Raw genomic sequence first — 23,500 nt, 5'->3', positions numbered from 1 at the left:
AGGGCATGGGAGGGGCCCTGGCATGCAGGATGTGTTCCCTGCAGACAATTCAATAGCTCTGATTGAAGCTGTGATCAGCTTTGCTTTGGGGACATTGGAGGTGAAGGGATCATGGTCCCACCTGTGGCTGCTTCCCAAAATCTGCTTTGGGCTCAGCTGAAAATCCATCTCTAGATCTAAATACAGATCCATCTCTAGATCGAAATATATCTATTTAAATGCATTTTAATTGAATTTATCTCTGGCTGCTTGGTAGAGTTGGTGCCTGCCTGATCCTGTGGGGGATGCAACAATTCTGGTCACGTTGGTGCATCCCTGACAAGGGCAGCTTCCAATGGCTTCATTTGCCTGTTTAATTATGATGCACCTTTAACATTTTCCTGCTGCTGTGAGCTCCTCTCCTTTGGGCTGTCATGGGAGGGCTCAAGGCAGTAAAAGCAGAATTTTTGCTGGCTGGAATCTGTGTCACTTTAGCAGGAAAAGAACACAAAGATAATGTCAGGAGGTTATTTTTTTCCTCACGCTTGAATAGACTGATAGTCTTGATTTTGTCCAACACAGTGATTCAAATTATTTCTTATAAAATAGCACATTTTTCATTCCCAGCCTATTCCTCTGTGTGAACGTTGAAGTGCTGCATTGCAGTTAAAATTGATTAAATACTGTAAATTCTGGCCCATTATCGAGTAACTTTTCAGAGACTTCAGATGTTGCTGCCTTTAAACCTGGAATTCTTGCTGAGTTTGTTCCAGTCCTTTAGGACACAACATTTGCCTTCTGCAGAAAGTGGCAGTGGGATGTGAATGGTCCCCTCTTGCCCCCCATGGTTGTCTCTGTTTCAAAATCACTTGATCAGAATTGAAACTTCATTGTTTGGAATTTGTGTTGTGCTTGCCTCGTGTGTGTGGGGTTTGGTTTAGGTTTTGGGGCTTTTTTAATCAGTGAATTCCAGTGAATTTTACCAGCTGTTCTCAGCTCTGTTGAGTTTGAAGTGACTTTGGAATAACTGGGATATCAATTCCTTGGAGTGGGGCTTTAACTTTATCCCCAAGAGGAAGAATAAATCAGAAATTAAGATGTTGAGGGGAGGTTTTTTTGTAAATATGAACCAAGGGAAAATTACAGCAGCTGCTGAAATCTATTGACCTGTTTCAGCACTGCCCACATTCCCAGGAGCCCTCTCCACACCTCCCTGATTTTTCCCCTTTGCTGCTGCTTTGCTCCTTTGGAAAAGCTGTCCCAGGAAGGTGCTGCAGGCATTTTCCATCCCACCCATCCATATTCTGGGTTTAAGGTCATACAAAGTCTTTATTTTTCTCTCCTCATCTTAAATTCATGTTGGTTATGCCTCAGCCCTTAAAAAAGGGACCTGGTTAAGTGACACCTGCTGTTGAAAGCACAAAATAAAATTTTTAAAAAAGAGGGGCAGAGTTTAAAGGAATAATCCCAGAGCAGCACTGGAGGGTTGTCTATATTTTCTGGGATTTTTGTAATTTTCCTGGAGAGCACACGAGGTTTGTGTTCAGCTGGTGTCAAAACTAAGATAAAGACTCGACTCTGAAACCATCAAAAGAACTTTCCTTATTCTCAAATTTTGTTTTAGCATTTGCTGAACACAATTTTTATATGTAGTCCAGCCATGAATGAATATTCCTTATCGGATCTAATAAGTTGGTTTTTTTTTAATTTCATGCAGGAAAAGTCAATTTAGAGTGTGAACTTGTACTCCAGAATCTCTAAATCAGGGATTTGTAGGCAAAAAAAGCTCAGAGAGTGCCATGGAGTCATGCAGGCTCTGATTTATTCATGAGAACATGTTATGTATTCTCATGTTTAAGAAATAAAACTTATTTCTAAGTTAGGAAAAAAACCTTTCTTGACTTCTGAGTCACAGCCAGCAGCAAAGGCTTGATTTTCACCATTGACAAGGAAAGCCATAATCTTGGGCCGTGAAATTGCAAAGGAAAACATTCCTCTCTAATTGGACTATTTCCACTGACACCAATTATTTCTAGGACACAATTAAGGCTCTTTTGCTGGCTTTAAGTAAAATGATGACCCAGAGCAGAATGTGGAAGGCACGGAGGATAAATGAGAGAGCTGAGCATCCTCCACATCTGCCTGCCTCCCTCAGCCTGGCAGCCCCAGGGCTTGAGCTGCACTTTACTGATCTGAACCAGCCTGGGTTTGAGCCTCTCCTTAATTTTCCTGCGTGGGGAATCGTGGAGCAGAAGCTGCTGCTGGAATCCAGCTGGAATCTCAGGGTCCTTGCAGCCTGCAGGAGCTCTTCTCCATGTGGCACTTGGGAGACGAGGTTTAATCGAGGATTTCAGAGTTTCAGGCAAGTTCCCTGCTCATTCCATCAGCCAAGGCTGCTGTGTGATGCTGATCCACCTTGTGCAGGTGTGAGGGGCTCAGTTTGAGTCTCAGCACTGGCAGGTGCATCCTCCCACCCCAGGTTTGTTACACCTAAGGCAGGTAAAGTCTGCTTTCTGTGCCAGCTCTGTTCAGGTGAGGACCTGAGGTCGTCACCAAAGTCAGGTCAGCCCCAGAGCACCCCAAGGAAGATGAAATCGTTGTGGATCCTGTCAGCATCCCTGCTTTTCTGACAGTTAATTGAAGCAAAATGGATGTGATTATTCTGGGGTGGCAAAATGAGGAGCAGATCCCTCCTGTGCTCTTGAGCTTCCCCCAAAGCCTCCCCTCCCTGGGCAACTTTGGCTTCTGATTTTCTGAACGTGAACCTGTCAAACACAACTGATCCCTGCTCTGGGACAGGGACAGCACCCAGGGAATGGCTGGAGCTGTGCCAGAGCAGGTTTAAGTTGGATTTTTGAGAAAGGTTTTTCCCCAGAGGGTGCTGGGCACTGCCCAGGCTCCCCAGGGAATGGGAACATCCCCAAGGCTGCCAGAGCTCCAGGAGAGTTTGGAAAACCCTGCCAGGGGTGTCCAGGGTGGGATTTGGGGTGTCTGTGCTGGGCTGGGTGATCCCTGTGTCCCTTCCAGCTGAGGATGTTCCCTGGCTTTGTGATTCCACAGCTGCTGTGACCTGTGAGCAGGGAGGGGTCAGTGCCACCCCGAGGATGAGGATGATGCTGAGGGTCAGTGTGAGCAGCCATGGCCCCTTTGGGGACATGTCCTGTCACGGGTTTGTGGCCAAACACTCGAGCAAGGCTTGGCTCACAGAGCTGTGAATGAACAGCACAGCCAGAGCTCTCCGTTTCTTACTGGGAAAAAAAAAATCCCCAGTCAGCTGCTAAGGACAAAACCAGTGAGTGGCAGAGAGAGAGAGATGTAAATGAAATCAAATCCCAGTAATAAAATCAAACACCAGCTCTTAGGGCTGGCTGAATGAAGTGAGTTCAGAGTTTCTTCTTCTCTTGTAAGCACTTACTGCTCATAACAAATAAAACTTGTAAACATAACACAAGTGTTAAGCTTCATTAAATTTGCAGCAGACAATTAATTTTTTTTTTTCAGGCAATTCAGAGGTTTCTTCTGTAGTACTGATTTAGTTTAATTGAACATATTACCACAAGCAGACAATAAGAAAAATATTGAAGATATCCATCTGGCTCCCACTGCAAACCTCGTGTGTCGTTTGCTGGGGCTGTCACAGACCTTACTAATTGCCTCATTTTGGCTCTTTCACAATCAGTGTGATTTAGCCATTAACATGATAAAAGTCATCTTGGTGAGGAGCTTGATATTAAAAAGCATAGATCTCCTGCCTTGCTCTGGTGCCACTTTTGGACTAATCTCTGGTGTTATTGGAGTGATATTTTTCAAAGCAGAAATACAAATAGATCAACTCCCACGGAGCAGCTTCCCCAGGTTCCTGTGTGCTTGTGATGGAGGGGGTGCAGCTGGTGGGAAATGTTGCCTCTGGATTTGGGAAATGCCACAAGATTCTTCCCTCCCAGCACCTTCCCCTTTCTCCTCACTGTCCCTCCAAGCCCCAGCCAACCTCCAGGCACATCAAGGGTCTCAAAACTGAGAATTGCTAATTGGTAAATAATGGAATCAACACTACAGCAAGTGCTGCTGCTTATAGATACACCTGATTCAGCACATAAAGGGGGCAAAAAAGATATTTATAGAAAAGTTCAACCATTATGTCTGAATAACCTGTAGAGGGGAAAAATCAGTATTTTTGTTCCTGTATTTTTACCTTAAACCCACAATGTATTGCAGGGTCAGCATTATTGCAACCTTTCCCACCACAGGAAAAAAAAAATGTTTGAATAATGCCTTTAAAAGCTCAGCATTTTTTTAGGAATTCTTCTGACCTCTCCCCCAAAAAAGCAGGAGGTTCAGGAGTTTTCCATCACTAATAAAAGACTGGATTGTTCAGCTCATCACTGAAGATCAGATCCATACATCAGCTGGAAAAGGAGATGACCTATGGGTTAAGCACAGACTCTTAATGAGACAAAAGCAGGTTAATTAACAGTTTTCATCAACTCACTTCAATTTATTTTAACACACTGCATAGCAGAAAGGTTAAAATATTTGTCAGCTTTTGAATACAAATGAAAGCCCAGCGTGGTTAAAGCAAAGCCACAGATCCCATTTAAATCCAAGCAAATGCAGTGAGGGTGTTTGTGTGTGTGATTGGACATCAGTCATAATTAACAAAGGATTTTGCACAGGGTGCCCAGAGCAGCTGTGGCTGCTCCATCCCTGGGAATGTCCCAGGCCAGGCTGGCAGGGCTTGGAGCAGCCTGGGACAGTGCAAGGTGATTCTTTCCAACTCAGGATATTCTCTCTCATGCCCAGCCCTGGTTTTTGAGAATTCATACAGAATTCATTCATTCAGAGCTCAGTCCCTGCAGCTTTGTGTGCCTCTCCAGTGGAGGCACGGGAATTTCAGGCAGGAGAAGAAAATCTCTCTCCTTCTAGTTCTGTGGAGCTCCCCTGGTCTGCAGAAAATGGGACGTGACAGCTGCACTTCACATTTGAATTTGTGCTTAGCACTGGGGTGGGGTCCCAGGCTCCTCCTGGCTGATCCTGGCTCTGAGCCTGCCTTAGGGCACTGATGGATCAGTTTGGTCTTGATCCCAGAGGAGGGTGCAGAGAGCTTGTCCTTCCTTCAAAGCCTGCTGTGGGATGAGCTTCCAGGCAGGATTTCCACGGGAATTCCACAAATCCTGGGTGAATGAGGGTGATGGTCGAGGGGAAAGCACTAAAACAGAAAACTGAGGTGGCTGTAGCACGGGTTGCTGCAGTGGCAGTGGGGGAAGGTGTCCCTAGAGCCACTTGTGCCCAATTCTGCAGGAATTGAGAGTGCCTGGGATGGAGGTCCCTGTTCCAGGTGAGGATGAAGGAAGCAGTGTGGGAGAACAAGGAAAGTGAATTTATATCCTTGAAATCAGTGACTCGGAGCAGACTGGCCTGAGGGTGATGTGTTCAACATCAAAGAGACAGAGGAAGTGTTTAGAGAGCACATTTTCTGTGGCAGGGGGAGGAAATGTGAGAGTGCTGCAGACAAGAATCTGGGCCAGGGTTTGGGGGAATCCCAGTCCTTTGGTGCATTTTCTCAGCAGCACTTCTGGAAGCAGCTTAGCAGAGCCAAAGGATTTGAGCTGATGGGAGATTTTCTCTGAGCCTGGATTGCCAACAGGTTACCCAGAGTTCCTTGGCAGATCATAAAAGCCAGATAAACGTGGGACTGACATCAGGGATATCCACAGCACTGCTGAACGAGAGGGAGGACGTGCTTCAATATTAGGGACTCCTGCATCCTGATTTCCCCTTTTTTTAGTGCAAGATTATGAGCAATCCCTTCAGAGATCACATGGAGACAGGATTGTCTTGTCTTCATCCCCAAATACAAATGTTCCTGGCTCAGAAGCAGGTGGACTCTGAAATACATGGAATTCCATCACTGAACTGACTTGCCATGGCTTGCTTGTCTCTGTCAGTCACACACACACTTGGAATATGAATTTTGCTTCCATTTGAAGTTTTTTAAGTGGGCCATGAAGAACCAATCCAATTTGTAGGGTTTAGCACTGTGTTTTCTTCCAGGTTCATTGTGAATATAGAGTTTATTTAGGAAATCAGCAGTATTTCAGCAGTGAAAATTTCAGTTCCTGTCCTAGGGGCACAGTAAAAAGTCTCAGTAGAAATCCATTAGTCCTGGGAGCTAAACTGAGCAGCTGACAATGAAATCATTGCCTGCAGGAGAGAGTGGAAGTGTTTGGGAGAAAACTCCAGACCACAGCTGACCCTAGCACTGAAAGCCGGCTGAGAGGAGAGGTGGAGCTGCTGTTCTCCACCTCCCCGTGTGTGTCTTTGCAATCTGGATCTCGATCCTGGCCTTGGAATTATTTACATAAGAAAAAACTCGTGGCTAATTTGAGGCAAAATGCCATGGAACAGCAGAAATGTCAGGGACACTTTTTAATGATGCTCAGTGGGGGAGATTTCTTCAGGACAGAAGGCGCTGAGGATTTTGAGCAAGTTCTAATGAGGAATGGTCTTGGGGGTTGTTATTTTCATTTCACCTGTGATCCTTCCTGCCTCCACCCTGCCCTGACATCAGCAGCAAAGCAGGAGCACAGCCCTCAGAAGGAGAGGTTTGTCTTCTCTGTGTGCCACTAATTAGAATGAGTCACTTCCTTAGGAGGGAGCACAGGGCATCCTGAGCCAATCTCATCTTCACCAGGAAACAAATGAGACCTTTTCAGCCCAGGGAATTTGGTTGCAGTGTTTGTTTGGTCCCTGTCACAGGGTTTGTTCAGTAATAGGTGTTTGGGCGTCACACTTGGCTCACGCTGCTGTGGAGGTCTCAATGGGGATGCAAGAAAAAGTTCATCTTAAATAAAAATATCTGCTGTGCACAGTGGTGCAGAGACAAAACAGTTTCTAATGAAGGCCTGATCCATTTTGTAGGCTGGGCAAATAAGGCAGCAGAGACTTTTAATGACTTCTCAAGGTCAGACAGAAAGTGAGGAGGAGAACTCATTTTATTCCAAATTACTCCAAGCCTGTGCCCACACTGGAGCAACCTTCCTCTTCAATTGGCACTCTTCCTCCTCTTCTGCTTATCTAATTCTCTTTTTTGTTGGAATTGTTGAGCTTCATTGTTCTCATTTGGCTGTGACTCAAAGTCTCGATGTTCAGAGTGGTGTTTGAGAGGCTGGGTCCCTGCTGTGCTCCCTGTGGGAACAGAGCTAAAATCACCCCCTGCTTTTGCTTTCCACATCTCCCTGGTGCCTGGCTCAGTTCCTTGGATACTTGGAACATCCTGAGGTTTGCAGCTGTTGTGCTTTCTTTGAGTTAAACTTGCAGGTACTTTTTGATAATGTGTATTTGCCACAAGTTAAAAGGGAGTAGTTAAAAAAAAAAAAAAAAAAAAAGGTAAAAACTTGTCTTATTTTTAGAGGCATCCATAGGTGCTCCCCTTCCCACAATGGCACATGGGAAGATGAATGTCTTGGGCTTGATAAATGTCCTGGACACCAAGCCTGGCTTATCCCAAGGCAGGGATGACACAGCCAAGCCTTGATCTGTGTGACATTAAGGATGGTTAAGCTGTGGATCATTCACTGGGAAGCTGCAAAGTCCAGCCAGGGATTTTCTGGCTGTTCAGTGAGTTTGACAGCTCAAGAGGCATCTGCTCCTAATGACTCTTAATTTGGGATTTATTCTGGCACAGCAGCTAATTCCAAACACCTCGGTGCTGATGAGGATGATGAGGAGGGTGGGTAACAGGCACAGAATTCACGTGGGAAAGGCCTAAAATCCACAATTATGCCTTACAAATGCAAAGACTGTGGCAGCCACTCCATGATTGTGTCTGGATGTTGCTGCTCTGCTGCTTTCTGAACTTTTTGATTAATGATCATCACTATTAAAAACATGTAAAAACACCATCAACAAACAAACTCCAGAGGGTGAACTGTTCCAAGGGGCAAAATGTTGTTGGGCACCGTGTCCATGGGCTCCCATCTGCACAATTCCCCTGGTTTGTGGTACAAGGAGAGCAGTGATTGATCCCTGAGTGACTTGCAATTTGTCACAGATTAGATATGATTTCTGCTGTATCTGATTAACCTTCTCTGCCATCATTCCTGCAATGACAGTAGATTATTCCATACTTGAAAAGATGGATATCAGCTCGTGGCAATCAATAGCCCACAAAAGGTGACACCTTGAATTCCCTGGGTTATCCACAGAGATTGTCACCAACGCCTGGATCGTTTGTCAAATACAGAGATCTCACTCGAGGCAGCTCTGGAGTGAAGTGGGTTTTATTTTAGTCTGCAGTGCAGAGCTGGGGAAGGATGTTTGAGGTTCCTGGTGTAATCAGGCGCTGTTGCATCCTGCTGCAAAGAGCAAGAACAAATTTCCCTGAGTGACAGATTTGATTGTCATCTCCAGAGCCCATTACACGTGATGTGCTTTGTGACAATTGTATGGAGAGAGCTTGATTTGATCAGATTGCATTACAACTGGGTAAAATGGAGGTGAAAGTGGAGTATTGGGTCCTCTCCTCACTCCCTGCACTCTCACTGTAGTGGATGCATTTTCAGATATTTTGTCTTTGAATTTGCCCTAATGGCACAGCCCTCCCCAGCAGCTCCATCCTCGTTTTCAGATTGCAATTAGCCTTCATTTATCATTCAGGCACCCCAAGGATGCAGATGGGCTGTGCAGAGTGCAGTCCTCTAATGAGTGCCCACTCCCTTCTGGGCACTGGGGGGATTCATTCCTGGCACAGACTCTGCCATCAGCTTTGGAGAGTTTTCCATCTGTAGGAATCTCTTTAGTGGAGCTGAGGAGGAAACTGCTGCTCCAGGAGGGGACAGATCACAGGGAGCAACAGCCAAAGCCTCCTCTTAAAACAACCTTGCCCATCCTCCAGAGAATTCCTGACAAAGGGGGGGCTCAGGCTCCCAGCTGAGAGTAATCCCATATTCCCACAAGTGGCAAGATAAGGATGTTCCTTGAGCAAAGCAATTTGAGCGTGTCCTAAAAGGCCAGCTCAGCCCTGTGTGATGCTGGATTGAGGCTGTGCTCTCCCAGGAAAGGTCAGATGTTCCATCCCTCCCTTCCCTAATCCCTGCTGAATACTGGCCCTGTCTCACTGCAGAGATCAGTGCTGCCTGATGACATGGAAAGCTCTAATCACTAATCACAAATATTTCTAAAATCAGTGCTAAGTGACTTTAGTCCCAGGCCTAAAGTCCCTTTTCAACACTGATAGTGTCTCCTTTTAATAGGATTATATTTTATTAGGCTGAACTGCTGTAGTACACACCAGAGGGTGGAAATGCTGCAGAATCTTCTGTTAAGAATGTGTGTAATAGCTGATTGTAGGGGAAAAAAAGAGATATTTTGGCACAAAAGCCAAGTGCCCGTTCCTGAAAGCATGTGTGACTCATCCCAGCTCACAGGTGAGATATTTTAAAGGCCAATTGCTGTAAATACTTAACCTTTTCCCCATTTCTTTTTCATCTCAATTTTGGTCATGCCCCATGAAGTACTCAATCTATTCAGCTGTAACTTGCTCTGCTAATTCCTCTATGTGTTCAGTCATTCTCTGGGTTTTAATCTCTTTAATTCAGAGTTGTATTTTCCTCTCTCCTGCACATCTCAGTGTCTGATGACAGAGCACTCAGAGCTCCCTGAAGTTTCACCAGTCAGGTCTCAGAGGCTTTTGACTTTATGGTCCTGGATAAATATTTCATTCACAAACAGGGGGGGAAAAAATAGAGCACATTTGAGTATTTTCATGTATTGGACTTTGATTCTTTGGTTGCTCATAGAAACCAGATCCTCCAGGATTGATTTTTATTATCTCCAGACATGATTTTGCCTTGGAATCAATACAATAATGTAAAATGTCATTGCAAATAGAGGACATTGATCTGAGATGCATTTATTAACTCCTGCTGATAAAAGCCATAGTGGAATTGGTAAACATGCTTGTATTTAAAAAAAAAAAAAAAAAAAAAAAAGAATAAATTAGTCCCAAATGCTCAAGTTAGAGTTCATCTACGAGAAAAACACATTTTAAAATCTTGTACAGGAAATGGTTTATGCAGATAAAGAAAAATATAACTGGATCTTTAACACAGCAACACTAATTCTGAGAGAATTAGGTAATCAGCTGGTTAATCAAATTGGAAATTGCTGCTTCTCTGCCCAGGTCCTCATAAGGAACATCAGCAGCCAGGATTATTTCCAGCAGACCTTCCCTATCCAGGCAAAAAAGGGAAGGGGAGAGGGACATGTACTGCAGACCTCAAAGCAGGCTGAAGTTGGGACTTCATGATCTTGGTTTTTTACAACCTTAGTGATTCCATGATTCTGTAGGATCTTGTACAACATTCCCATTTGTTTCCCAGCAGCATGGAAGTGCAAACTTGGATGAAGGCAAGGCTGGAAGAAGAAAGGAAGGAACAAATCTTTGGAAAATTTCCTTTAGAAGTAGGACAGATTGAAAGAACTGCTAATTTGGGGGCTGTGGTGGGGAGTGTTGATTTCTTCAGGGTTTTTATGCTGGATAATGATGTCAAAACCCGAGGATTCCCTTCTGTTCATTCTCCTTCCACCTCCTCCTGCGTGCTGGGATAGATGTCTAAATAAGTATTTAGGTATTAGTTGCAGCCAGCCTTGGAAATGCTGACATTATCCCTTCCCTTTTTAATCTGCCTCTGGATGCTCAATTGCACAGATTCCCCAGGAGCTGCATCTGCTGGGCACGGTCCAGTTCTTTTTGGGAGTCACCCAAAAACACCCTGAGCTCCTCAGCAGCCAGGGCTGATCCCATTGTGTGCTGAGGATTTGGGGCATCCTTCCCTGCAAAACCCCCCCTGGATCCATCCCCTGGAGAGACTCACAGCCCCAGGGCTGAGCCAGACTGGGAATGGGATGCTGGGTCTGGAAAAACCCCTCTGGTCAGTGGGAAACAGAATTTGTGCCACTGTGTCCAGCCCTCCCTGCCTTATTCCAAAGCTGCTCTGCGCTGACCTATTTTTTAAAGGAGAAAAAAAAAAAAAAGAAAAAAAGCATTTTCTGCGAGTGTCAGCCTCTGCTGAGGTTGGTGTCACCCGTGTCCTGCCGTGCCACATCCTGCAGATCGATGTGCCACACGCACAGAGCTGTTTTCCCTGAAGAAATCCACGGCTGGGCTGGTTCCTTGGCACTTTGGCTCATTGTGACCCCCGGGAATACCCTCGGTCCTGCAGCCTGGGGGGTGCAATTGGAAATGCATCCCCAAACACATCCCAGCATCCCAAAATGTATCCCCAAATGCATCCCAGCACCCCCAAATTGCATCCCAGCACCCCCAAATTGCATCCCAGCATCCCAACAGAGCCAGGAGCTGATGCACTCATGGCTGATGATGGGCAATTAATAAAGGAGAGAAGGGAAGCAATTACAGCCTTCCCACAGATGGGAGGTGCTGCTCAGCTCCCTTTCTTCCAAGGGAGGAAGGAAACTTCCCTAAAATCTCTTGTAGGATTAAATGGATTTATATATTTATATATCTTGTAGGATTAAATGGATTTATATAAACCCCTAACTATATAAACCTATAATATTCTATCTATATTCTAGAATACAAATATCCCATAAAGAATATTTTATATATATTATGTATCTAATATATTCTACAACGTAATTGTATAGAATTTTAGAATACAAATTACATACCAGAATTCTATATTCCAGAATCGATTCTATATTCTAAAATTCTATACAATTATATATTCTATTCTATATATGTAGCCTTTATATTCTTCATTATTTTAATGTTTATAAACCCCTGAGAAACATTTAATTTATTAATTAATTGATTAATTAAGTGTCATAGCAGTTGTTCTGAGAGTTCCTCTGTTTGGTCAGAAGTGAGCAAAAAATACAGACAAATTAAATTTGTCCAAAATAATTCATCCAAGTCCCTGAGGACGGGATCTGAAATCTCTATAGACAGCAACAAAATCTTTCTCAACACCTCCTGTAGGCTTTTGATAAGGTTGAAAATCCAGGAGCAGCTTTGCATCCCCTGCATTTCTGTGAGTAGCTCTGCCTGTCCATATCTGTGTTGTTGTATCTTTATTATTTTAGCAGAGAATTAAGCAGCTGGGCAATAGGCTCAGGAAGAAGTAGTTAAGATTTTGGTGTTGTGTACCAGAGCTGAATAATGCTGGTATTATTTTAGCATGACAGCAGCGCAGAGTAGATTTTTGGAATAAGCAAAAATATCTATCTCTGTATGATTTTTCAGACTTTTGGTCTCATTGTTAAGCAATATTTTTTCTCCTTTTCATTTCCTCTGAGGCCCTGTGGAAAAAATTGCTGCATTTTTGTCAACAGAAATGGAAGAGAAATGTAAACTTTAGAGGCAGAGGGAATTCACAGGCACAGACGAGGAGCTGGAGTCTGCATAATGTGTGGTGGCTCATCTTTGTGTGCTCACACTGAAGTGAAAAACAGACAATTAGTGAAAACCAGACAATTAGTGAAAAACAGACAATTAAAGCAGTGGGGAAGGAGCTGTGGAGCTCTGCCTGTGTTTGACACCTCACAGGTCCAGGTTTGGGGCTTCCCTTTGGAAATGTCCAGGTTGGGACCCTGAAATGTCCCTGTTCTGACACCACATCAGGGGTTTGGGTTCCATGCTGTGGAAGGTTCCCTCATCATTTGTATTTATTCTTTGTGGGGGCTCTCCTTGCCCAAGGAAAGGATTTGAGATGTGAAATCTTCCATCAGAGCGTGGCCAGCTCTCAATAAACACAATAACAATCATCTCAGCCTGATCTTTGCCTTTCCAGGTATGGCCACATTGAAAACTCCTGGCTTGAATTCCCCTCTTTATTCCAGTTTTGGAGATTTTACATTAAATTTAGGAATAACAGAATAGCTTTTTGATAACCACAGTGAGCAATGTATGAGTGTGAAACAACTCTGAAGTGAGAAGAGTCAAGTAAGAGAATCTCTGATAAAAAGTTTTAATCGAGTCTTTCAGACCTGCTGTACTCTTTTCCAGCCTTTTCTTTCCTCCTTCTTCATCTGGATGGTGGCTGGAAGAGGATTCTGGAGGGTTTGTTAAGTGTTTTAATCCAACAACTAAAGAAAGGGTAAACCCAAAGATGGAATAATTCACTTTTTGATTTAAGGACCTCCTTAAGTGATCACTGCTTAGGATCTCAATGCCCTACAATGTCTCTGTTGCTCAGGAGAACAAGAATAATCTTTTTTTCCCCTCCTTTTCTTTGTTGTTTGTAGATCCAACCCGGGTGATGGTGTCCCCTTTCAGCATGGATGTCACAGTTGGGGAGAGCATCGTCCTGCCTTGCCAGGTGTCCCACGACCACTCCCTGGACATCGTGTTCACCTGGACATTCAATGGGCACCTGATAGACTTTGAGAAAGATGGGGATCACTTTGAAAGGGTTGGAGGGGTAAGTATTAAATCTGACAAAGTGGGTAATGTGGAAAAGAAGGAAATGGATGAAGGCAGCAAGAAAAAGGAGGAAAGAAATGGAAAATTCTCAGCAGAGGTAGAAAGCTGGGAAGGGTTTTGCTCTGAGGGAGGTTTTAGAGAGCAACAGGTCTCAGGCATAGTGACAATTCATGTTTACATTTGTCAGGAGTGAAATTTAATGCTGAAAGGAAAAGGAGATAGAATTTTCAAGCCTTGCTATTATCCCCTAAAAAAAAAAAAAAAAAAAGCCCCAAACATTCAAGGATGAACTCGTGTATTGATGCCCAGGGCTCACAGCAGCAGCAGCCGTGGCTTTTCAGGGTGACTGCTCCTTTTTTTGGCCCACAGAGCTAAAATTACAAACTTTATCAACATTCCTCAGCCCAAAGGCCACAACCACGAGGTTACCCCGAGATTTCCAATCTATCGAATGCTTTGTGTCTGGAGAGAAATCGAGAGAGATTCTCAGCATCCAATACATCCAGAAACCTAATTAGTTCCATTCAACAGTTAATCAGACATGCACTTGGCGTTTGGAAAACAAATTACTGCTGGTGTGTGATGCAAGATTTCCTCAGAGAGTGCTGTTCTCGTGATTTTTAGCACAAAAGTGCTGGGCAATCAAAGTGCTGGCTGGGACACAAAGCCATGAAACTCCTGCTGATATCTCCAAATCTGGGCTGGGCTTCACTTGCAGGAGAGATGGAGACACAACCTGGGCCTCTGGATGCCAGAGAGGGTAAAAATTGGATCTCCAGAGAGAAAAAGGAGCAATCAGAGTGAACCTGCCCTACATTGTCACATTGTTTTAATGGGGAAAGGGCTTTATAACCCCAGTCCTGCTCCTTGGAGGAGCCAGAATTTCAGGGATGCTCCCTCTTTTACCTTGCAGGCAGACTCCCATCATTTTTACAGGCCATGGCTTGCATTGCTGATGTTTTCATCAGCCAGCATAAAGTAAATCCATTAGTCACAGTGTCCTTCATGTGATAATGATGTTTAGGGCTCATTAAAAAGTAATTGTAACCATTTTTCCCTACTTTATCAGCAGGATTCAGCTGGTGATTTGATGATCAGGAGCATCCAGCTGAAGCATGCAGGGAAATACGTCTGCATGGTGCAAACAAGTGTGGACAAGCTCTCAGCTGCTGCAGACCTGATTGTAAGAGGTATTTGAATTTTGCTACTGTTGTTGGTGGTGTTGTAGAATTTTTTTTTTTTTTCCTGCCTTCCATAGTCCCTGGGCTCAGAGACAGCCAGCCCAGTGTCTTGTAATTAATGTGAGAGAAAAGCTCTGAGTACACACTGAGGTTCCCAGCATCAGCCAGAGCATGTGAAGTGTTTCAGATGCTCCCAGAACAGAGCCAGCCCACACAGTCCTGGGCCCTGTCCATGTCCTGAATGCCACCCTGCACCCACTGGGCTCATTTGTGCCATGAGTGTGCAGCAGGAGCACCATCCAGCTACTGGCAGCATTTCTGCCAAGCAATGTTCTTCTTTTTTAGAATAAACATGATTTAGTGACTTCACTGAGATATCGACATCTCTTCATTACCATGCACAGGTGATGTGAAAGCTTGACTTTAATAGAGCTGTAATTAATTACCCTGAGTCTGTGTCCTTCTGAGAAATATAATTTATATTTTCCTGCTTTTTAACTTTGGGGAAGGCAAACTTGGGTGCTGCTCTGTCCCTGCTACCCTTGGTTCTCATAAGCAGGAAGAATATTAAATTCACACAGGGAAATGACCCTTGATGATGATAAAAGCACTGATCTTGTCACTCCCTAAAAACATCAGGGGTGTTAAAACACTGGCACAGGGTGCCCAGATTTGCTGTGGCTGCCCCTGGATCCCTGGCAGTGCCCAAGGCCAGGCTGGACACTGGGATTGGAGCAGCCTGGGACAGTGGGAGGTGTCCCTGCCATGGCAGGGGTGGCACTGGGTGGGATTTAAGGTCCCTTCCACCCCAGACCAGTCTGTGACTCTCTGAGATGGGAGCACACTGAACCTCAGGCACCCCTTGGGCAGTGAGGCCATGGCATGGAGCAGGGGGGTCTCTGCCTGCCTGGTGCTCCCTGCAGAGTTCACTGGTTCCAAACCCCCCAGCAGTGAGGCAGAACATGCTGGGCTCTCCCAGTCCCAGGCAGGCGAGAGAGGAGAGCTGGAGCTGCCCCAGGCTCTGCAGGGACCCCTCACCTCTGTCCCCAGGGCTTCTTCCTGGAGTCACTCGGCTTCTCCTGCAATCCCACAGGTCCCCCAGGTCCCCCTGAGGCTGTGACCATCGATGAGGTCACGGACACCACGGCCCAGCTGTCCTGGAGGCCAGGGGCAGACAACCACAGCCCCATCACCATGTACGTGGTGCAGGCACGCACGCCCTTCTCGGTGGGATGGCAGGCAGTGAGCACAGGTAAGGCTCACCTGGAGCTGCAGGGATGGCAATCCCCCACCCCTGAGCACCCACAGGGGGCTGGCAGGCAGTGAGCACAGGTAAAGCTCACCTGGAGCTGCAGGGATGGCAATCCCCCACCCCTGAGCACCCACAGGGGGCTGGCAGGCAGTGAGCACAGGTAAGGCTCACCTGGAGCTGCAGGGATGGCAATCCCCCACCCCTCAGCTCTGATGTGAAAAGCAATTTCCCTGGCTATACAGCACTGCTCTTATTAACTAGTTCCAGGTTTGGCAACCTAAAGATTTAGGGTGCAGGCAGTGCCATTACTCACCCATTTTTCTCATGAATGTTTAAGGGAAAATGGAATGAATTCCTACCTCTTGTTGCTGTGCTGGAGATATACAACAGCAATTGTGGTCTATAAAGACATCCCTCAGGGACAGACCGTGTCATCCAGCCTATCTTTAAGGAGAATTATTTTCCTGATAGAGGGAAAAGTCCCATGATGTAATTGCTCATTCCATCAGAGGTTAATTTTGTTCCAGTAGCCATTAAACAGAGACAACAGTATGTTTTAGAAAGAGAAAAATAAAGACCCTCCAAACCTGTTGTCTTGACACTTTGTCTCCAAACTGTGGCAATTTTGGGGAAACTCTTTTATGGTAGGAATCTGGGCTAAAAGCAGAGAGGTTTAAGGCTGCCTCTTTCACTTTGAAGTCAGCAAAATGTTAGAAAAATGAAAGTTTATCTCGGTATTTATGTTAAGCCCTCACCTTTAAGGAGATGAGATTTCCCCGTGCCTTTTTCCCAGCAGCATTTTAACATCCCAGTGGGTTTCCTTGCATCCCTAGTGCCAGAGATCATCGATGGCAGGACGTTCACAGCCACCGTGGTGGGGCTGAACCCCTGGGTGGAGTACGAGTTCAGAGTGGTGGCTGCCAACCTGATCGGGATTGGGGAGCCCAGCAGCCCCTCAGAGAAGAGGAGGACTGAGGAAGCTCGTAAGTAGAGCTGGGCAGAGGGGCAGAGGGGGAAATCTGGGTGGGATAAATGCCAAGGGATCCCTCAGGGGTGGGGAAGCCCTGGCAGGTGGCTCCTCTGTGCTGTTGGAGCCCATAGAGGAACCGAATACAAAACTCCTTTTTTAATGGAGGATACACGTTTAAACTAAACAGTTAGGGACTGAATACACAAGTTAATGACATGCTTTTAATATACCATTATTGACATACTTTTAATGTGCTGTTTGCCATGGCACATTAGTCATTTTAACAGTTCCTGGCCAGCAGCAGGGGAAGGCCAGCAGTGTCCTGCTGCTGCACAGCTCTCTTCCATCTCCATGTGGGTTTTGGGTTTCAAAGCTGTCACATCCATCTTCTGCATTTCTTTTTTTGCAGTCCCTGAGGTGACCCCAGCTAATGTCAGCGGAGGTGGAGGCAGCAAGTCTGAGCTGGTCATTACCTGGGAGGTGAGTCTCCCTGCAGCCTTCTGTGGATTTCAAAGGGTTGGCAGTAGAAAAGCCCAGACTGTGTGATGAAAACAGCCCAGCTGAGCAGATGGAGCCAAAGATGGGCCCAGCCCAGCCCCAGGAAAGTGGGGAGCAGTGACCATGGGGAGAGGGATTTGCCACCAGCTCAGCTCCTCCTGACTCCCAGCACATCCACATGGCAAAATGTGGATGGCCAGGAGCCACCTGAGGGATAAACCAGGCTTGGAACGTCCTGACCTGGTGGAGAATTGCTGTGCTGGCTCCCAGCTTCCTCCTCCTCCTCTCTGGGATATAAGGCAGCAAACAGCTCAGAGCCAGCACAAGGCATGCTGGCTTTGATTGCTGCTGATGGCAGCCAGCTAGAGGAGATGCAGAGATGAGAAATGTTTAATATTCCTTAAGGCAGACGGGGTTAGAACTTTAGTCATTTGTCTGCTCATATTTTCGTGTTGTGATGCGATGCAGCTGGCATATTTCTCCCAATAATGAACTCCACTAGACATGCTAACGCTTCCATTTAGCACTATTTCTGACCAAGCTGGCAGAATGAATCGCCAGAGATATTTTTGAGGTTATTAAAAACCTATAAATGGGTTTTTGTCCTCACCACACAGCTCAATGTGCTAAATTTCCTCCTCTGTTGGACTAATTAGTTACGCCGTGTCTCCTGAAGATAGTGCAATATGTTTCAAAAACACACATGGCCAGAACATCAGCCATTGGTTCGAGATGTAATTTGCACAAAATAGAATTTGTATTTTGATAGAAGAGTGGTTTTACTCTTTTAAATGTCCAGAGGCCTTTTTGTGTGAGCCTTACAATACAGAGCAGGATGCAGTCAGCACCAGTAACCCGTGCTGAAGCTCCATAGGCATCTCAGGGAGGGGGGCCTGTAATTATGAATTATTTTAATACTGGAACCTTTGGGTTTCGTGCAGCTTTTTAGGGGTTCAGAGTAGGAAGTGTCAGAGTGTCCAGGGTGTGTTCTTTGGGGCTTCATGTGTGATCCCAAAGGCATGAGAGCAGCTGCACGTGTTGGGAAAGCAGTTTTCACAGACCTCATGTTTAACTTCGGTAGGCCAGTAGTTTTCTTGCTGCTCAGTTCATTGGTCAGTAAGTGGCATTCTGCCTGTCTGTCAAATCTCCCTATTTTGGGATTGTTTAAATATCTTCTTCACTGATTGTCATGGGATAGATTTATTCTTTATGCAGGTGCAAACTTATTTTCCTTACTAAGATAGGTTATTGTGTTAACTGCCTTCATTCTTATGATTTTTCCTTATGGGAACTTACAAATTTAGCCAGGGTAGCAGGGCCTAAACCATATTTTATAAGGCCTTCCTTTTATAACATCTCTACTGTTGGAACCCTGGAAACTGGGAGTTTTAAAATTTCTGTGCTGACAGGCACTGACCCCAAAGAAAACACTGCTTTTGACTTGAGGCCGTGGAGGAGGCTTCCAAAACTGAGTGATATAGAACTGGGATCATGGGTGTGTAGTTTGAATAGAAGTGTGCAATATCACATGGTGGAAAACTTAGGATTTAAGGTTTTAGAATATAGCAATATAGAGCAAGTGAGATAGAGGATTTAGGGCAAAGGTTTCTTTCTTCTTCACCTTCTTCTCATAGGTCCAGGTGGTACTTCTGTAATTGGGTAGAAAATTCCGCATTGCGGGTCACAGGTGATTGGTTATTGAGTTAAAAGTAAAAATAATTTAGGTGTTAGTTCTTAATTGGACAGATTGGCTCTTAAAAGGCATTGGAGAGAGAGAGAGAGAGAGAGATGTTAGCTAGAAGTGCTGTAGAACTCACTGCAACATAAACAAGAATTAATAAACACCCAAGTCCGTACGAGAAATATCGTCTCTCGTGCATTCAAAAAACAAAACAAAACAAAAAAAAAAAAAAAACGAAAAAGAAGATTTAAAAGGCACAGCTGTTTGTCCCTGCCCACAGACTGTGCCCGAGGAGCTGCAGAACGGGGGTGGCTTTGGCTACGTGGTGGCATTCCGGCCCCTGGGCACGGTCAGCTGGATGCAGACCGTGGTGGCCTCGCCCGACGCCGCCCGCTACGTGTTCAGGAACGAGAGCCTGCCGCCCTTCTCGCCCTACGAGGTCAAGGTGGGCGTCTACAACAACAAGGGGGAAGGCTCCTTCAGCCCTGTCACCGTGGTCTACTCGGCAGAGGAAGGTAAAGATGAGCCCTCCCCACCTCCCCTCCCTCCTTCCGAGGGTTTGGTCTCCGCCCTGCCGCAGCCTCGCTCTGGTTTGTGATAAATTGGAGAATCGTGGTTAGTTCTTTACCCAGTCGTTAAAAGGGCGTTAATCGTAATGAAATCTTTTGATATTAATGGGAAAAGTAATGTGTAATCTGGGAAGAATTCCGTGGAGGTTTCAGTATGAATTAATGCCCGCTGATTAGAAAATGTTCCCACTTGTCCTAATTACAGTACATGGTATCCTGGGTTGAGTTTAGTAATGACATCTTATTATTTCTGAGGGAGAGCCCCAGCACAGCCTGACAGGCCATGGTTTGAATGAAACGTGGACATTTGTTTGCTTCCTTCCTTGTGCAATGAGGAAAATTAATCCCCTGACGTTTGGGACTAATTGAACATAGAATTGAAAAGTCTTCCTTCTATTTCTAACTGCCCAGAGCCAACGAGAGCCCCAACCACTGTTTTGGCAAGAAGCCTTTCTGCCTCGGACGTCGAAGTTTCCTGGGCTCCCCCGTGGGAGAACCAGCACAAAGGAAGAATACAGGGATATGAGGTATGGAAAACAGGATCCTTCCAGCAGCAAGCCTTGAGGGGACACTGACATGTCCTCGTGCTGCTCCTCCTGCCATGGGTGTGTTCCTGAAGTGGATTTGCCTCTTTAGTGCACAGAGATTTCTCTCACGTGGTTGAAAATTCCACCATTCTCTCACAAGGTTGGAAATTCCACCATTCCGTGTGGATCTGGCTGGAATTGGAGCCCTCCCTGAAGGTGCTGCCGTGGCCAGGCTTGGGGACAGAGCTCTGCAGCCAGGCTGTCCCCAGTAGGGCAGGGAACTGTGGCAGGGAGCAGGAGCTGTCCCCAGGAGCAGATCTGGGTTGGGGACAGGATCAAGGGGATGTTGGGCACTGTCACAGCCCTGCTCTGTCCCCAGGAGCAGATCTGGGTTGGGGACAGGATCAGGGGGATGTTGGGCACTGTCACAGCCCTGCTCTGTCCCCAGGAGCAGATCTGGGTTGGGGACAGGATCAGGGGGATGTAGGGCACTGTCACAGCCCTGCTCTGTCCCCAGGAGCAGATCTGGGTTGGGGACAGGATCAGGGGGATGTTGGGCACTGTCACAGCCCTGCTCTGTCCCCAGGAGCAGATCTGGGTTGGGGACAGGATCAGGGGGATGTTGGGCACTGTCACAGCCCTGCTCTGTCCCCAGGAGCAGATCTGGGTTGGGGACAGGATCAGGGGGGTGTTGGGCACTGTCACAGCCCTGCTCTGTCCCCAGGAGCAGATCTGGGTTGGGGACAGGATCAGGGGGGTGTTGGGCACTGTCACAGCCCTGCTCTGTCCCCAGGAGCAGATCTGGGTTGGGGACAGGATCAGGGGGGTGTTGGGCACTGTCACAGCCCTGCTCTGTCCCCAGGAGCAGATCTGGGATGGGGACAGGATCAGGGGGATGTAGGGCACTGTCACAGCCCTGCTCTGTCCCCAGGTGCGCTGCTGGCGGCACGACGAGAAGGAGGAGAACGCCAGAAGGATCCGCACGGTTGGGAACCAAACATCCACAAAAGTCAGCAACCTGAGGGGCAACGCCCTCTATCACCTGGCAGTCAGAGCCTACAACACGGCTGGCACCGGCCCCTCCAGCGCTGCTGTCAATGTCACCACCAAAAAGCCCCGTGAGTGTGGGCAGGGATGCCCTGGCACGGCCCAGCCACTGCTCCCCTCTCTCATTTCCCTGCTCCCTCGAGGCTGGAGGAGCTGTCAGACTTCTCCTTGCCAGGTTTTTTGTGTTGATTCACCAGGCTCAGCCTTTTTTATTTAATTTTTTTTCACGAGGTTCTTCCCAGTGTTAAGTAAGCAGAGCATGCAAAAGCGAAATCACAGCTGTGCAGGGAAATTAAATATTTATCTCGGTGTTCAAGAGGGCTTTTTTCCTCTGGTCTCAGGCATGTTGAGCAACTGACTGAATCCTTTATTCATGTAAAGCCCCGTGTCGTGTCACACCTCCTGTGACCTTGAGGACACAGATCAGTGAAGCAGCTCCTTAGCTTTCCAGAGGGACAGGGCTGGTGGAAGCCCCACACTGGAAGGCACAGGGAGGGATCCAGCTGGGAATGAATTCCCCTCAGTAATGGGGTTATTCTGTTTTTTGGTGTAGCCCCGAGCCAGCCCCCCGGGAACATCGTGTGGAATTCATCCGACTCCAAGATCATCCTCAACTGGGACCAGGTGAAAGCCTTGGACAACGAGTCAGAAGTGAGAGGCTACAAAGTGAGTATTCCCATGGTTCTTCCCTGATTTCCCAGCTCAGAGCTGGGGAATTCCTCCAAAACCAGAGCCGTGCCCTGTGCATGTGAGCACATTTTTCCTGCAGCTCCCACCTGCAGGATTTCACTCCCGCCTTCTGTGAAAACTTCCCAAAGCCTGTAGTTGGCTCCTTGATTGCAGATAAATAAAATGTTTTTTTAATAGCTCCCATTTCCTTCAGAAAGCCAAGCCAAGAGGAGAAGAAAGAGAATCCTCATTAGAAGCAGTTTTAATAGGACATAATTTAACTAGAGAGAAACCTTGGGAAGAATTCAGCTCCATCACCTTCCACAAGGGTTTCATTTAGCCCAAAAAGACATTGCCCTGGGGTTGGAGCTGTGCAAACATTTCCCACCAGAGCCTGAGGCAGTGAAGGACCTGGCCATGTTCCATGTTTTATTCCCAGGCTGGAATTCCAGCAGCTTGGTGAGCCTGTGCCAGCTCCCCTCAATTCCTGCACCAATTTTTAAGTGTCTTTGGTGCTCTGCATGGGCTCATCAAAAATAATTCCTCAGGGTTTTTAGCTCAAACCTCAGATGAACTTCAGCAATCTGGACCAGCTTTTTACTACATATTTTAGGTTTGAAATGCAAATTAAGGAGTCAGTTGAAAGAGGGAGAGAGAGACTCATCACCCTGGAAAAGCATTTAGAGGGTTTCTAAAACATTCTCCTTTAACTTACTTGTAAAGATAGCACAACCACATGGATTTATTTCCTGAATCATAGCAAAACATTGCCTATTTTTCTTCTTTTTGCCTAGAAATCTTGAATTTTATGCCACAATTTATGCTATAAATTAGTACAACTCCCACAGCTCAGAAGGTCATTCACAAAAGTCATTTATTCTGGGAAACCATTGGTGGCACTGCATCAAATATCCCAATTCAGTTTCCAGAAACAGCATATTAAGGAGTTTCTGACCTCTAGAAAGAAGTTTTTACTTCTATAAGGGTTTATTTTAGCTTGACCAAGGTAAGGGTTTCTCTGAGGGGCTCCACCTGTGCTGTGCTGGGTGCTGCTCCTGGCAGTGTCACCCCCCTGCCACCTCTGTGCTGGTGTCCCCAGCAAATGCCACGTGTCCCCTGTGTGACCTGAGCATCAGGGGCAGGCACAGAGCAGCAGCACCTGTGCACACCTGAGGTGGGCAGCTCTGAGGACAAAGGGCAGCTCTGCCATTTCTGCCTCCTGTTGTGTCTCCCTTGGCCGCAGGTTCTGTACAGGTGGAACAGGCAGAGCAGCACGTCTGTCATAGAAACAAATAAAACCTCCGTGGAGCTGTCCCTGCCCTTTGAGGAGGATTACATCATCGAGATCAAACCCTTCAGCGACGGCGGCGACGGCAGCAGCAGCGAGCAAATCCGAATCCCAAAGATATCCAGTAAGGATGGGAGGGGCTGGGCTCTGTGCCACGGGGCTCCACCAGCAGATATTCCACTCCCCAGTTCTCATTTCACCCCAAAAGCAAGATTCAGCCATAAGAAACGCCATCCTGAGTAGTTCTATTTGTATTTAAGGTTTCCAGGCACTTGCATGTATTGTTTCACTGCAATTCACTATAGCCAAACACAGGATGCAGAGGCTTCTAAATCTATAAGGCTACAGCCATATCCCATCGTGTGCTGGATGCATAAATATTTATTTAGGGAAAT

General features: G+C 46.3%; 1 protein-coding gene across 3 annotated transcripts in view; it reads left to right on the top strand.

The window, feature by feature from the left end:
• The window catches only part of LOC106850350 (contactin-4), a 271,490-nt gene that overhangs the window by 245,626 nt on the left and 2,364 nt on the right, over window positions 1-23,500 (top strand). For 2 of the 3 annotated variants that reach the window (XM_088171240.1, XM_088171239.1), the window contains exons 14-23: window positions 13,246-13,421; window positions 14,493-14,613; window positions 15,698-15,856; window positions 16,690-16,839; window positions 17,236-17,306; window positions 19,286-19,520; window positions 19,986-20,101; window positions 21,033-21,219; window positions 21,702-21,814; window positions 23,061-23,229. In XM_088171240.1, coding sequence (XP_088027366.1) covers window positions 13,246-13,421; window positions 14,493-14,613; window positions 15,698-15,856; window positions 16,690-16,839; window positions 17,236-17,306; window positions 19,286-19,520; window positions 19,986-20,101; window positions 21,033-21,219; window positions 21,702-21,814; window positions 23,061-23,229 — 1,497 coding nt within the window. The remainder of the gene's footprint in view (window positions 1-13,245; window positions 13,422-14,492; window positions 14,614-15,697; window positions 15,857-16,689; window positions 16,840-17,235; window positions 17,307-19,285; window positions 19,521-19,985; window positions 20,102-21,032; window positions 21,220-21,701; window positions 21,815-23,060; window positions 23,230-23,500) is intronic. The other variant, XM_088171241.1, reaches the window with a different exon arrangement.

The sequence above is a fragment of the Sturnus vulgaris genome, chromosome 11 (genome assembly GCF_052056855.1).
Source record: "Sturnus vulgaris isolate bStuVul1 chromosome 11, bStuVul1.hap1, whole genome shotgun sequence".
Classification (NCBI taxonomy): domain Eukaryota; kingdom Metazoa; phylum Chordata; class Aves; order Passeriformes; family Sturnidae; genus Sturnus; species Sturnus vulgaris.
Note: the sequence above shows the minus strand (reverse complement) of the source record. Positions and strands in the feature narration are given on the sequence as shown.